Here is a 16,516-nt window from a genome sequence, read left to right on the forward strand (position 1 = left end):
TTTTGTAGATGGTGCACATCCTCACTTACCTGCACTGCACGGCTGATGTGGGTATCATCGGCAAAAAAATAGGAGGGTTGAGTCCACTCTCCTATTTATGTCATTCATATGAATTAGGAATAGGAGGGGGCTGAGGACAAAGCCTTGTGGTACTCCGCTTATTACCTTAGTTTCACTGGACTTCACACTGTCAACCGCGACTGTTTGGGTACGGTCTGTCAGGAAGTTGTGAAGCAAAACTCCTAGCTTCCCTGAGATTCCTAGGTCCATTGCCTTGTGGAGGACGACACTGTGATCCACCTTGTCAAAGGCTTTTGCGAAGTCTAGAAATACTACGTCAACATTCTTCCCTACTGACAGGTTCCGTAGTATGCCAGTAGGTTTGAGAGACAGGACCGACCTTTTCTGAAACCATGCTGATTCTCTGTAATGAGGTTTTTCTCTTCAAGGTGTGTGAACAGTTTGTCTCTTACACATTTCTCGATTACCTTTATAATGTGGGACATGAGGGCAACAGGTCGATAGTTCTTTGGCAAGGTCCGATCACCTCCTTTATATATTGGGCTTATTATGGCTTGCTTTAGTAATGCCGGATCTCCCCTTTTTCTAGGGAGGATAGCCACAACATATGAATTGGGATCGCTAAGACCTCAATGCATTTTAGGAGTAGGATCACCAGAACGCCGTCAGGTCCAGCGGCCGAGTTAATCCTTAGCTCCCTTATTGCCTTTTTGATGTCCTCTACTGTCACGTGAAGGTTGGTAAGTTGGTTCTGGTTCGTAGTCACTTGGTTGAAAAAGGTTGTGGGATCGAAGATTTCTGTCAGTTTCTTTGGTATGCTGAACACACTGTTGTACTGGTGTGCCAGCATCTGGCAGGTTTCATGCGGGTCATCTGTTGTGGTTCCCTGTTCAGTTACAAGGGGCCCAATCTGTGATTTAGGTGTTTATAAAGGATTACAAAGGCTGAGCATGCCGACAGGAGACCTTTTGGTCCATAACTAGGTCGCATGTGGAAAAAAATATAATAATGATAAATAAAAATAAATAAATAAAAATTATAATAATTAATACAATAAATACATAGGTATACTTAAATGATAAACAGGTAAATAGTAATAATCAATCATAAGATATACATACATACATACATGTATGATAATAAACAAACAGATAAATGATAACAAACAAATAAATAATATGAAATAAATGGCAGGCATTACTTCATCTTGCCTAGGTGTTTATCTAAATGAATCTTAAAGCTTCTAACTGAACTACATTGCACTGCCTCTCCAGGAAGTTTCATTCATGAACTACATGGTTGGAGAAGTTGTTTCTACCCACTTCCAAATTAAATCTATTTCCTGACAGTTTGAGACCATTATTTCTTGTCTGATTCTCATTCAGTGTAAAAATTTTGTTACTTTTGATGTGGTCAATTCCCTTTAGAATCTTACAGACCTGTGTCAAGTCACCTCTGAGTCTCTTTTTTTTTTTTAGGGAAAACAGATTCATATGTTTTAGTCAATTTTTGTATGATTTATTTTTGATATTTGGAATCAGTTTTGTGGCTTGCTGTTGTACTTTTTCCAGTCTGTCAATGTCTTTAATGAGATTTGGTGACCATATGGAAACAGCATATTCCAAATGTGGATGCACTAACGATTTATATTTTTAATGAGAGATGGGATTTATATAGCTTGCTAATGAGAGGTGGATTTATATAGCTTGTTAATGAGAGATGTTTTATATAGCTTGTTAATGAGAGATGGTATAGCTACTATAACTCTAAGGTTTCTCAGAATGATTGAATATATGCCATCATTTCCTGGTGATTTTTCTGGTTTTAATTTCTTCAACTTAGAACTGTTATTTTCCCAGTTGAGATATCTATGTCCTCCAAGTAATTTGCTTCACTGTGTACCTGTTCTATATCAGGAATCAACGGTCTCCTGTGAATACTGTGGTGAAGTAATTGTTGAGCATTTCTGCCATTTCTCCATTGTCACTTTTTCGTTACTGTTTGGATTGGTCATTGAACGGACTCTTTCCTTTACTGTCATTTTACTTTTGATGAATTTTATATATGCTTTGGGATCATTTTTAATTTTGTTTGCAATATTAGTTTCATATCTCCTTTTAGCTGAGCGTATTTGCTTTCTTCTTTTATAGCCCTTTAAAAATCTTGTTGGTTATCACTTTCTTTGAATGCCTCCAAGCATTCTCTCCTGGCACTGTTTGTAGGCATTTGTCCAGATGTTTTTTTTTAAGCTATCTGGTGTAATGCTAATCAGGCCTCTTATCTTTAATTAATGGGGCAGAATTTTAGAGATGTGTCCCTGTATATGTTAAGCTGTGTATGTGAAACATGTTCCCAAAGTACTTAACTGTTTGTATGTTGAGTTTGATCTAATTTGTAGTGTGCAAGTTTTTGGTATTTGTGAGGGTACATTGCATAGGAGTGTGTAGAAGCTGTACAACTTATTCACCACTATTGACAGTGAAACATTTGATGGTAAAATTCCAGAATCATGCAAACACAGATATTTAACATGAAATTGACTATCAATAGCTTCTAACCTAAATATAACTGAACATAAACCAATCTAACCAAATGTAACCATTCCATAGAATAAATAAGTCATCCAAATGCAAAAAAGAAAAGTACAATATGTGTTTGTGTGATTCTGAAATAGAATCCAGTTGACATTGACCCTACACTGTTACCCATAGATAAAATATGTAATTCATCAGTACACAGAGACATGAAAGAGTGGGTGGCAAACTATCTTTCAGGCAGACACATATTTGGAATATGCAGCAACCAGTTCATGTGTCAAGAACTCGCTCAATGGAATTTTGAATACCACAGGGCTTGTTTGTTCCTTCACTAACACTGTTCAGTGTGTACATCATGACATTCCAGCACCTATTTCAGATGAGAGTAACATACCAAATCTACTCATGTATAAAGCAACTTCATGTATAGTGTGATCCCCAAATATTTTGGTAAAAAAGCTGATTTTTATTTTTCATGTACCTCATGTGTAATGGGACCCCAGCTTTTGAACATTACTAATAGGACTACCTTAGTCAAATACTGTAGTGCTGGGCATCATTCTGGACATATTTTATAGCAGATAACTGGTCATCATTCTGTTTGCCTGCATCTTCATTCACAAGCGCTTCCATCGCTGTGGTATTGTCTTTCCAATGACAATCCTTTTGTCAGGATTAGCAGTACATATATAATTTGTCTATAAATCTTTACCAGTATTTTAATTTCCTCTTCTTTTTATTATTATTTACATTAACGCATGTCTTATACAGAATTAATAGTAAAAAATGTACTGTATTAGACAGCTTTTAAGATGCACTTAAAAAAGTCTGAAAATCAGCCTACATCTTATAAGACCATAGTTCAGCTTTGGGGTAGTGGCTCTTGGTAAATATAAAGAAGCAGTGACCCTTTAATCAAATTGCAAACATTTTCACACATGTAAACAAAGTGGTGATTGCCTCTACAACAGTCAGAAAGAAATTAAGTGATGATGCTTAACCATGCATGTACAAAAACAATGTCTGCCCCAATTATAATCTGTCAGATATATTATTAGGAAGAGCAATACCTCAGTGATGCAAACATGTGCAAACGAAGATGCAGGTTGGGGAAAGAAAAAATCACAATTTTTATATAATGGTTTTGTAGATTATAAGTGGTATACATAGTGAATGAAGGACTGATGTTCATGTGGCAACAAAAAGAAAGAATGTACACTACAGGAGGCAGGTTAAAAGAGCTCACTGGTTCTATTAAGGTTAGCCAAAGGTATCATGAGACAGTAGATCAACAAAAACACATTCAAAAACATTACCTGTGTGTAGTGCAACCTCCTGTTTTTTTGAGTAAAAGATTATCATTAAAAGGTCCCACTGTACATAAGTATATACAGTACATATTGCACTTTGTGTGTATAACATTACACTTACAAACACACATCATAGACATGAGATAACTACTGCACCCCTGCAAATACAGATTAAATTGATGGCTATAGTAACAGAACTTGACAACCCTCCCATCTCATTCCTCCTTGGAAAAATAAAAAAGACTGGGATAAACCATTCAGAATTATATATCTCATGCCTTCTCCCTTCCCTGCTCATCAGGCATTCCACTTTAAGGCCCCATTCAACCCTTCCATCCATCTCATTCATGGTCTTCCCTTCAAGTTTACTCCATGTGCCTTTGCCAACTCTTTTTGCTAGTCTTTCATCCCTCATTCTTTCCATGTGCCTAAACCATCCCAATATTTTTTCATCAGTCCTATCTGGCAGCTCCCTTTCCACCTCTACTCTTCTCCTCACCTCATCATTTCTCATCATTCAACATCATAGTCCCACCATACTTCTCAACCTCCTTAAAGTTGCTCTCCTCCACCTTCCTTAAATTCCAAGTCTCTGCCTCAAACAGTTTGGTGCATAGAATTGCATATCCTTAAAATTTATGGAACTTTCCAGTCCATGAATGTAACCCCTATCTCCCCATCCCCATACCCCCCAGTTACCATTGTTTCATTCAGGAATGGTAAGGTGTGTTTGAAATAGATTTAAGCTAAGATAAGAGGGAAACAAGGATGGTGGATTGGAGTAGAATGGGTGGTAATGGGTGTTTGCCTTTGACTTTGCTACCTCCCATATAAGATTTTGAGACATGCAACCTGTTCAAGAAGCCACTCCATTTTAACATAGTGATTTTTTTTTTTCATGTTAAAGAGAAAATACAAAGATCTTCCAGAAAGTTCTTAGCCATTGACATGTAAAGGTATCTGATATGTTTTGTGAAAGTAATACTCATTCCATTTATGATAAACTGCACATTTGCTTTGCTATATGTCTGATATTCATTGTACTCGGCAGGTTTACAAAATGAAGTTCGTCAAATGCGTACCACATTTGCACAAAATTCTTCAAGGTATTTGAAAAAAGACTTTAAAGAAGACCTGGTAGTGCCAGAGGACTTCAGGTAAGTTTTTCAGCAGTTTTGTGAATTTTTCTTCCAGTATGATGTGGCTTTAAAGGATGTTTGTTTCATAATTTACAATGAGTGGATGAGAAGAGAGTGCTCATCATACAGTGAAGTGGTAGACCTAAACTAGCTCCAGTTGTTGGGCCCTGATATGGAAGACCTGTGCCTTGCTGCATTGCCTCTGAACCAAATATTGTGATGAAGGACAGGGCAACCCTTCATCTCCATGGTTATGAGAAAATAGAGGAGGCTGATAAAATTTTATTTATCAATGATCAGACAGTGAAAATCAACAAGAAAATAAACCTGCTACATCAATCACAAGCATAGCTTTTGGACATATAGCTTCTGTGGACCACAGGGAGAAGAAAAGAGGTCATGGTGAGTTCGTCTCCTTTATTGTAAGGTACAAGTGAACTGGTTTTACATGCGGCAGGAGCCAATATATATACCGCATGGTGCGTAATTACATAATTGCATGGGATTAGGTTAGGTCGGGTCAAGCAGGGTTGCACTGTCATAGAAGCATCAGGTTGTGGGTGATATGATGTGCGTTCCATGCCACGTGGTTATCATGGTGTGTACAGACAACAGAAGGAAACTAATTACTGTCTACAAATAAGTTGTAAGAACTACACTCAACTATGCTTCTACAGCATGGTTCCAAGCAATCAGAAAAACAAACAAGCATTTTACAACCTTTACAAAATAAAGCATTAAGAGTCATAACAGGATCAACCAAATATATATCAATAGGACACCTGCACACACAAACCAAAATTCTCCTCATAGAATAAATGAAAATTATCATGATGCAGTTCTGTTATAGAGCCTTTAACCCTACTCACTCATCTCATTTTATTACACAAGCACTACCAGCTGAGTGTAACAAAAAAAGCACACAGGTATCTTACAACTCAAATAATATACAACCTACCATATATCCCATATATAAATCCACACAAAAACATCTTCACATTCAGATCACTAAACAAGCTCTTCAAGGCATACCACTAAACTCAGTACTTCACCAGAACCTCCCAGACATCATCCCCATAGAAAAATTCCTCCCAAGAAAAGTAAGAACCACACTGGCATGCTTATATTCAGGACACCATCCAGCTATAAAACTGTACCAATACAGAATAGGCCTGGCCACAAAATCAAACTGCCCTAGATGCAACCACCACACACAAGATGCTGAACACCTCATCCTTCACTGCCCCACACTAACAATCCCTACACAAAAACACAATATTTCATCCCTGAGTGATGTATGGGCATGTCCAGTAGCTGTTGCCAACTTGATAGTCATGGGTCTCCTGCAAGAAAACTGGGGTAATGGATTGATGTCTTTGAATTATATACTTTCTAACAGTTTACATTATTTTCTGTAGGCATGTGTATCCTGAATTTCTGCCAGACCCTAATCCAGAATGGCGTAACAATCTGCGTGAGAGACTTGAGCGGCAGGACATGCTAGCACGTAGATCTGTCATTAACATTCCCGAGTTTTACGTAGGTAAGTGTGAAAAAAAAGAGGTTGGGGAGTATGTGTGAATAATATTTTGATGAAGCCTGAAGGGATTTCTCATTGTCTTCTCCTTTTCTGCATGAGGGGAAGGAGAGGGGGGGGGGGTTGCTGGTTAAATGAAGCAGCCTTGCTGTGGATGTGTTGTGTCTTGTCGCATTGCTTCTGACCCAGGGCAGTGGGCAAGATGCAGGGATGACTCGTCATCCAGGAAGAGCCAAAAAAAGAGGGAGGGAGGGGTGGTGAATGGGAGTGGAGTATGTAGGATGAAATGGGTGGGAATGGATTTATGCTTTTCACTTTGGCCACCTCCCTTGTAAGGGGGAAAAAGTCATTGGTATATGTATGTATGTATGAAAATTTTGACTTAAAAACTTATCATAAATTTCTTTGGGTTTTATATGGATTTAGGTCTTTGGTTGTTTTAGGTTAGGTCAGGTCTTGCTACATTGCTTCTGACCAAGGGTAATTGGCGAGATGCAGGGATGACCCATCATTCAGGAGGAGCCAAGAAAAGAGGGAGGGGTGATGAATGAGAGTGGAGTGGGTGGGCATGAAATGGGTGGGAGTATAATTATGCCTTTTGACTTAGGCTACCTCCCTTGTAAGGAGGAAAAAGGCCTCAATTGGTATATATATGTATGCAGAAGGGAAATCTGGATTGTAGTTGTACAATTATGTTATGGTACATCACATAATCAAGTTTATCATAATTTTGTTAATGTTAGGTTATGATTTTCAAAAAGTGAGTCAGAGTGGTGAATATGTTCGAGATGATTGCAACAAATTGGACAAGTGGAGAATGCAAGATTGTCATTATATTTTAGAAGTATTTTGAATAATGACAAAAGCACAAAAGAAAAAAAATATTCAGTAGATCAGGTTCTTACAAATGTTACTGCATATCAGATGGAAAATGTTGACATTAAGGGTAAAGGTTCCTAGCACAACAGTATTATATTGTCAGGCATGTCCATACAAGAGTGATATGAACACAGGATTGGTACATCAGATGCCATGAGTGGAATTAGTGAGTGGGAACTACCTATGCACTACTTGAAATCTATGAATGGATTCTTCTGAAGTGTTATAAAAGAGGATTGTCAGAGTATAAACTGGTACCTTGAAATATGTATAGAGCACCAACAGTATGATGGCATGCAAGGTTACTCTGCCCTAACCATTCAGAGATAACTTAATTATTTATTTGCTTTTACTTCCCAAATATGTTAATATTAGCGTACATAATGATGACTAATAATTGTTGCCTTGTGTTTCTCCAAATGGAAACCTACAGCCTCACAGTTGCTGGGAATGGTCCTTAGACCCATCCACATGTCGCTCTGGGAGGAAATTTTAGACTGTGTAGTAGTTGGGAGATAGGGTTGATGAAAAGGTATTGGAATGGTTTGGACACATAGAAAGAATGAGTGAAGAAAGTAAACAGAATGTGGAAGCCAGAGGTGGATAGAGTGAACAGGAGGCGACTAAGGATGAGATGGATGGATGGATGGGGTGTTGAGAAAGAGGGGATGTCTGTTGAGGAAGGGAGGAGACAGAAGATAGGGGTGAGTAGTAAATGGTTGTGTATAGATGATGCTGTGATGCATGGAAGGGAGTGGGTGGGGGATGGGATAACCTGTCATCCGGGAGGAGCCAAGAAAAGAGAGGGGGTAGTGGAGTATGTGGGGATGAAATGGGTGGGAGTGGATTTATGCCTTTGGCTACCTCCCTTGTGAGGGGGAAAAAGCCCTCGGTATAAGTATTTGTAGTAGTAGTGTGGGAATTTGTCAGTGTCACTTGGGTCACTTGGTTTTAGCAGTAGTAGTGGGGGATCATTCATTGGTTGTCAGTTCTGCTTGAGTTAAAAGTGGAGGGACCATTGACGGGTACCTGCTTGTGGTTCTGCAAGTTAGATGGACAGCAGAGCTGCCCATTTTCAAAACTTGTCTTGTGACACTGCTTCTGACCCAGGGCAGTGGACAGGATGCAGGGATGACCCGTCATCCAGGAGGTGCCAAGATAAGAGGGAGGGAGGAGGGTGGAGGGGAGTGGAATATGTAAGGAATGGAATGGGTAGGAGTGGTTTCTATGCCTTTTTTTTTTTTGCTACCCCCTGTGTAAGGTGGAAAAAGCCTTTGGTATATGTATGTCTACCCCATCACCTCAATCAGGAGGTGCAGCCCTGAGGGGCTAACACTCAATTCCTGACTTGGCCCATGATCTCTCTTTATCATCTTCAACTGTATTTCTTGTTTCTTGTGTTTTTTCACATGAGCAATAACTGCTACCTCCCCTACCACTTTCATTTGGTGACATTGAAACAATCCCATACTAATGCAAACAGACAAATCCAAATTTTCTTGGTAAAGATATATGTAGGAGGGCCTGAGGACTGTTCCCAGCTGCTGTTGGCAACAGTTATTATAGTATCAATATATTAGTAAAAGGTGGGGGTGTTACTCTGTCCACTGTCCCCTTTCACCACTCTGTTGTCATCTCTATGGGCCAACTTTCTTATGTGTATTAACTTTCTATTAACATGCCTGTCACTTTCTATCTTTTCACCACTGTCTTGAGATGCATGATTAGTCACTTTCTGTTTTCATTTGTAGGAGTTCTCCATAGTATTACTCTGATAGAGGGGAATTAAATGGAGCTTAATGTTCTTCCTTTTCTTCCTGAATATAATTACACTTGGTTTGTCAAGTTACACCAAGGGATTCCCACTAGGAATTCTCAATTTGTTCACTAAGTCAGTTGGCAATGATGTCATGATTTCTTTAGTCCAATGATCTTTACTTTTGCATCTAGGTACCTCCTCTATGGGCATGACTTTACTCATGTGAACCAATTGAATTTTCTCCTCCACCCTTTATTCCAATCAGAAAGGCTGTTACAGGCCCTGTAAGCAATACTGCTTACTCAAGCAATCTTGAAATCAATGCACCACCGACTTAGTTTACATATTGTTACATCAGCATAAAAATGAACATTATACAATAATGAAATCAGGTCCCTGGCAGCTGTTTGTAAACATTTAGATGGGAAACTAGATTGTGCAATTCCATTGCCTACAACTGCTGTTTATCAAACACCCAACTCATAAAAATCCAATTCTCGCCACCTACCTCTCTTTCTACCCACTTGTCTACCAGCCTCTTACAGGAGGAAATTCAGTTGAAATTGATAGAGAGGTCTGCCTGGTCTAGAGATCCATTGTCAGCTTCTCGGTGCTCTGCCTCCAAATAGAGCTGAGGGTGTTGTGTTTTGAAAATGACCAGCAGAAGGATGATTCTGACATCCATCTCACATGGTCATCAATTGCAGATACCTGATGTTGATCCCAGAATCAAAACCATGTATTCTCATTGTATTTGTAGAGTGAATGGTTTGAGGTGAATGGGGGCTGAATTAGGGTTGTGTAATTTTACCATGGTAGTTCATCTTATATATGATGGGGTGGTAAAGAAGGTTATAAGAGTGATAGGCAGAAGTATGGAGTTGGTGGATGAAGGTGAAGGGACATGAAATTTTTCATTTATTGGTTGTGGATGACACTGCACTTGTAGCTGCTTCCAAAGAGAGACTGAAGCAGTTGGTGAACAAGTTTGAGAACAAATGTGGACAAAAGTTACAAAGGATTACAAAGGCAAAGCATGCCGACAGGAGACCTTTTGATCCATATCTAGGTCGGATGAAAAAAAAAAAAAAAAAAAAAAAAAATCATATTAATAATAAATTAAAACTATAACAATGTAAATAACAATTAAAATACATAAATAAATGCATTGGTATAGTTGAATAACAAACAAACAGGTAAATAGTAATTGATAATAAATTGACATATAACTAATAATAAATGAAAATCAGACAGACAAATTATAACAAAAACAAATAATATAACATAAATTATAATAATTACAGCATCTTACTTAGGTATTTATCTAAATGATTCTTAAAGCTTCGAACTGAACTACATTGCACTACCTGTGCAGGAAGTTTATTCCATTCATTAACTACACGGTTGGCAAAGTTGTTTCTACCTACTTCCAAATTGAATCTATTTCCGGACAGTTTGAGACCATTGTTTCTTGTCTGATTCTCATTCAATGTGAAAATTTGGTCACTTTTGATGTTGTCAATTCCCTTTAAAATCTTAAAGACCTGTATCAAGTCACCTCTGAGTCTACGCTTTTTTAGGGAAAACAGATTCATGTGCTTAAGTCGATTTTCGTATGATTTATTTTTGATATTTGGAATCAGTTTTGTGGCTCGCCGTTGTACTTTTTCCAGTCTGTCAATGTCTTTAATGAGATTCGGTGACCATACGGAAACAGCATATTCCAAATGTGGACGAACTAACGATTTATATAGCTTGTTAATGAGTGATGGACTTTTGAAATCAAAAGATCGCGCAATCAATCCCAGAATCTTATTTGCTTTCTCAGAGGCTGAAATACACTGCTTGGATGATTTGAGGTCGTTACTGATAATTACGCCGAGATCTTTTTCACTATCCACTTTTGTTAACGAATTTCCAAATAACTTGTAATCGTACTTGCTGTTATTTTTACCTATGTGCATTACCTTGCATTTACTTGTGTTAAATTTCATTAGCCACTTTTCAGACCATTGCTGTAATTTATCTAAATCTTCTTGAATATCTAATTGGTTTGAGTGAGCATGTTCAAGAAATTTGCAGTTAGATGCGACTGTGAATGTTGAAAGGCTAGAGGAAGTGGAAAATTTTAATTATTTGGCATTGCATGTGGCAATGAGTGGATGAGTAGATATGAAAAAGGTAAGTAAATGTTGAGATGTAATGGGGAGTGTTGTGAGAAATAGGTATTTGGGATTGAATGCAAAGAGCAGGTTGTATAAAGTAGTGATTGTACCAATGGCATTGTACAGAGCAGAGATTTGGAGTTTAAGGGAGGCAGGGTCTGAATGTGATGTGATATGAAGTGTTTAAGAAGTATTATGTACAGTGCTTGACAAATAAGTGTCTGCCCCCCTCTGCCTGCACAAAAGGAATGTAGATAATTTACAATTAAAATGAAGGTAATTCATTAATATCAGTATATTCAGTACTTGGTAGGGAGGCCTTTTCTCTTTCTTATCTTTTGGAACATCTTGATAGAATAAGGCAAGAATTTCAAGCCGTTAGGGGTTCAGATTGTCCCAAGATTCTTGGTTGGCTGCCTGTAATTTGGGTACAGAGCTGACGTCCTTCACCTGGAGGTTGCTCTTGATGAGGTACCAGAGATTTTTTTATTGGGCTCAAATCAGGACTGTTGCCTGGAAGGTCCTTTATAAAAAGGTACCTGGCAGTTATTAAGCCACTGACACACAGATTTTGTGGTGTGAGGAGGAACACCATCCTCCTGGACCACTTCATCCCATGTGGTTGAAAACTTAGGTGGGTAGTCACACAGCAGTCCCAGATAATTGTTCTGATTAACTTTCTTAACATCCACTTCTTTTGTTGAGCATTGTATGTTAAGAATGGATAGAGGGAGAAATGTGGAGGTGAGGCAGAGAATGGGAGTGGAAAACAAAAGAGCTGTTTCATAGGGTTGATCAAAATGTTGAGATAGTTTGGGCATATGGAAAGAATGAGGGAGGGAAAATGAGCATAAAGATTGTAGAAAATAGAAGCATATAGAGGTAATTTGGGAGGAAGGTCAGGAATGAGGTGGATGGCTAGGTTAAAGGGGCCTTGGATGTATGAGGAATGTTCATGGAACCAGGAGGAAATAGTGCACATTGTATCATTTATGGGAATTGCATATATTCATCACCATCATCATCCTAATCCTCTGCCACCACCTCCTCTATCTCCTTTTACCTCATCAATGTCCTCCTCATCCTCAGCGTCACATGTAAATTTGTACATGTTTTAAGACCTGAATAGCCTCTCTTAAGTATGTAATTCATATTTCTTTCCTTTCAGGCACCGTCATGGCAGTAAGTGTTGCAGACCCAAATGCCTCTGGCAAAGTTAATCGCTTCCTTGGGATCTGTATCCAGAGGGGTGGGACAGGACTCCGAGCCTGGTTTATTCTCAGGAATGTAATAGATAATCAAGGTAGGTTGTAATATTAATTTACAAGTTTTTTAAATTGAGGGAGTGCATAGGATGAATCTTATGTCTCTTGCAGTTTTAAGCTTCCCTCAGCAGGCACACCCTAGATTTGAATAATCACATCGAAAACCAATTTAAGGACCATGATGGTGGGATAATGAAGCAAAGAAGGTTGTAGAAGAGAAGAAACTAGCATTCACAGATTGGTTGCTAGATAGGACAAGAGAAACATATGAGAGGTACAAAGAAAAGAGAAGAGAATTAAAGCATAAGATACATATACCAAAGGCTTTTTCCTCCTTACATGGGAGGCAGCCAAAAAACAAAGGCATAGAAACCACTCCCACCCTTCCATCCCCTACATACTCCACTCCCCTCTACCCTCTTCCTTCCCTCTTAGCTTGGCACTTCCTGGATGATGGGTCATCCCTGTATCTTGTCCACTGCCCTGGGTCAGAAGCAGTGTCGTAAAACACAGCATATCCACAACAAGGCTATTTCATTAAATCGGCAACCCCCCCCTCTCTGCCCCCTCATGCAGAAAAGGAGAAGACGGGGAGAAACCCCTTCGGGCTGTGCATTTTATTTCTCATGCATACTCCCACAAAACGCATCCCCCACCCACTCCCCCTCATGCATCACAGCATCATCTATTCTCCATTCACCCCTATCTTCTGCCCTCTCCCATCCTTCCTCAACAGACATTCCTCTCTTTCCCAATGCTCCTTTTACCTCATCCATCCATCTCATCCTAGGGTGCTCCCTCATGTTCACTCCTTCCACCTGTGTTCCACACCTCTTTTAATAGTCTTTCTTCACTTATTCTTTCCATGTGTCCAAACCATCCCAATACTCTTTCATAAGATAAAGGAGAGCAGATATGAAATGGGATTAGAGTATGGCAGAAAATTTTGAAAGTAATAAAAAGATATTTTGGGAGGAAATTAAGATAGGAAGGGGAGGTGAATTTAGTAGAGAAGAAAAATTAAAAGGTGCAGATGGAGAGATGATAATAGAATAGACGACAGTAAGAGGAAGATGGGCAGAGTATTTTAGGGAGTTGCTAAATGTGCCTGTATAGTTCCTCTTTACAAGTGTGAATGTAGTAGTTTCAGAGGGATTAACTTGTTAAGTGTAGTTGGGAAGGCTTATGGGAGGATCTTGATTGAGAGGATTAGAAGAGGAACAGAGGGAGTAATTGGTGAGGAACAGTGTGGATTTAGGGCAGGTAGAGGTTGTGTAGATCAGATCTTTGTGGTAAGACAGATATGTGAGAAAGCTATAGGAAAGGGGAAGGATGTTTTTTTGGCTTTTATGGATCTGGAAAAGGCTTACGATAGGGTAGACAGAAAGGCACTGTGGGAGATTATGCAGATATACGGGATAGGAGGAAAGCTTCTAGGAGCTGTCAAGAGTTTTTATGAGAGTAGTAGAGCTTGTGTCAGGATTTGGAATGGAGAGAGTGAGTGGTTCGAGGTAAAGGTGGGACTTCGTCAAGGATGCGTTATGTCGCCCTGGCTGTTCAACTTATACATGGATGGGGTGGTGCAAGAGGTAAATGCAAGGGTAGTGGGTCAGGGATTGGAGATGGTTAAAGAAAATGGAGAAAAGTGGGAGATGAGCCAGCTGTTGTTTTGCAGACGACACTGTGCTTGTGGCAGAATCGGAGGAGGGATTGAGGAAGTTGGTGACAGAGTTTGGGAGAGTATGTGATAGAAGAAAGCTAAAGATAAACGTGGGTAAAAGTAAGGTGATGAGATGTACAAGGGGTGAAAGTGGCAGTAGACTGGAAGTGAGCATTAAGGGAGAGTGACTGGAGGAAGTGGATAATTTCAGATACTTGGGTGCAAATGTGGCAGGAAAAGGTGGAGGTAGAATGTAGATTGAGAGAAGCGAGTAAATGCCTTGGTGGATTAAAGAGTGTAATGAGAAATAGACATTTGGGAATGGATGTTAAGAGGAGACTGTATGAAGGAGTGATTGTGCCAACAGCACTGTATGGGGCAGAAACATGGAACATAAGAGAGAAGGAGTTTGAATGTGTTTGAGATGAGGTGTCTGAGAAGTATGATTGGGGTTACTAGGCTAGATAGAGTGAGAAATGAGGAGGTGAGGAGGAGAACAGGGGTGGAAAGGGAGTTGGTAGATAGGGTTGATGAAAGAGTATTAGGATGGTTTGGACACATGGAAAGAATGAGTGAAGAAAGACTAGTAAAAGAGGTATGGAAGGCAGATGTGGAGGGAGTGAACATGAAGGGACGTCCTAGGATGAGGTGGATGGATGGGGTGAAGGGGGCTTTGGGGAAGAGGGGAATGTCTGTTGAGGAAGGACAGGAGAGGACAGAAGACGGGTGAATGGAGAATGATTGTACAGGTAAACGTCGACTTACGATGGCATTAGGTTTCGAAAGAGCCATCGTAAGACGATCTCATCGTAAGTCGATCCCCACTCTGTTCCGTGGTCACTGTACCTAGCCTACCTGTATATTAACCACCAGAGATACTGAATATAGCCTATTAAACATGTACAGTAGTTTATTTAATAATTTTTATCCTTTTTACCATATTCAAACACTATAATATGTATTTACAGTACGGAACTTAAAATCTCGCGGGCAGCAGCCAATGCCAGCCGTACGACGTGACGTAATAATACTCGCATCATAAAATATAGTCACCGCTTATATCGATCGTTCTCTCTTTCACCCGCGAATTTTGAAAACCACAGGGAATGGGATTTACGGCACATTTGAGAGAATGTAAAAACACAGGGGCGACTACAATAAATATAATCAAGACGCCGATATGGCAGCGTCGCGAATCCACTTGCTCCTCATGACGCCTATGTGTGCGGCACCGTATGGAAGGGGTTAAATTATCATATCGTCATCGTCGTCGTCGTCATCGTAAAGTCGAACAATCGTAAGTCGCGGCCATCATAAGTCGACGTTTACCTGTATATGGATGATGTGATGCATGAGGTGGAATGGGCAGTGGGCTGGTGGGTGAGGTAGTATGTGTGAGCAAAATTTGACGCAGCCCGAAGGGAATGATAGTTTGACGTAGCCTGAAGGGATTTTTCCCCGTCTTCTCTTTTTCTGCATGTGGGGACGGAGGAGGGGGGTTGCCGATTAAATGAAGCGGTTTGCTATGGATGTGCTGTGTCTTGCTGTATTGCTTCTAATCCAGGGCAGTGAGCGAGATGCAGGGATAACCTGTCATCCAAGAGGAGCCAAGAAAAGAGGTAGGGAGGGAGGGGATGAATGTGAGTGGAGTATGTGGGGATGAAATGGGTGGGAGTGGATTTATGCTTTTGACTTTGGCTACCTTTCTTGTAAGGAGAAAAAAAACCTTGGTATGTGTATGTATATATGATTAGTATTGCTTATGTAAGACTCTGTTCATGTATTCATATATTTGGAGGTGTACATGCCCTCCTAGTAAAGGGTTAGGTAAGTGAAAGCATGCCTTAACTGCAGAAGAAAATGCAGAAAGTGGAATCTCCACCACCATTTAGTCGCGTGTTTCGACATATATAAGAATATGGCACACAGATACTCGTCATAGCCTCCACAAACATAGCACACCCACCACACTACATAGCAGAACACCCACACATGCCAAGAAACATGATAAAAACAACACAGAAATACTCTCTTCTCTTCCTCCACAACCACCAGACACCAGCCTCCAGGAGCATACCCATTTGTTGATGGAGCAGTGAGGGCTTCCCCCTCCCCATATGGGATGTAGCCAAGTCAAAAGGCACCCACCCACCCCCCACTCCTGCCCATTTCACTCCTATCCACCTCCCTTATTTCCCCTCTTATCTTAGCTCCTTGTAGATGAAGGGTCATCTTTGTCTCCTT

General features: G+C 39.9%; 1 protein-coding gene across 6 annotated transcripts in view; it reads left to right on the plus strand.

The window, feature by feature from the left end:
• mRpL19 (mitochondrial ribosomal protein L19) overlaps positions 1-16,516 on the plus strand; it is a 30,958-nt gene that overhangs the window by 4,227 nt on the left and 10,215 nt on the right. For 4 of the 6 annotated variants that reach the window (XM_076191524.1, XM_076191521.1, XM_076191525.1 and 1 more), the window contains 3 exons: positions 4,920-5,025; positions 6,426-6,550; positions 12,516-12,650. In XM_076191524.1, the coding sequence (XP_076047639.1) occupies positions 4,920-5,025; positions 6,426-6,550; positions 12,516-12,650 (366 nt within the window). Of the gene's footprint in view, positions 1-610; positions 762-4,919; positions 5,026-6,425; positions 6,551-12,515; positions 12,651-16,516 lie in introns of all 6 variants that reach the window. The other 2 variants (XM_076191526.1, XM_076191527.1) reach the window with 2 other exon arrangements.

The sequence above is a fragment of the Oratosquilla oratoria genome, chromosome 10 (genome assembly GCF_046742065.1).
Source record: "Oratosquilla oratoria isolate Oo_2021 chromosome 10, ASM4674206v1, whole genome shotgun sequence".
NCBI classification, from domain to species: Eukaryota; Metazoa; Arthropoda; class Malacostraca; order Stomatopoda; family Squillidae; genus Oratosquilla; species Oratosquilla oratoria.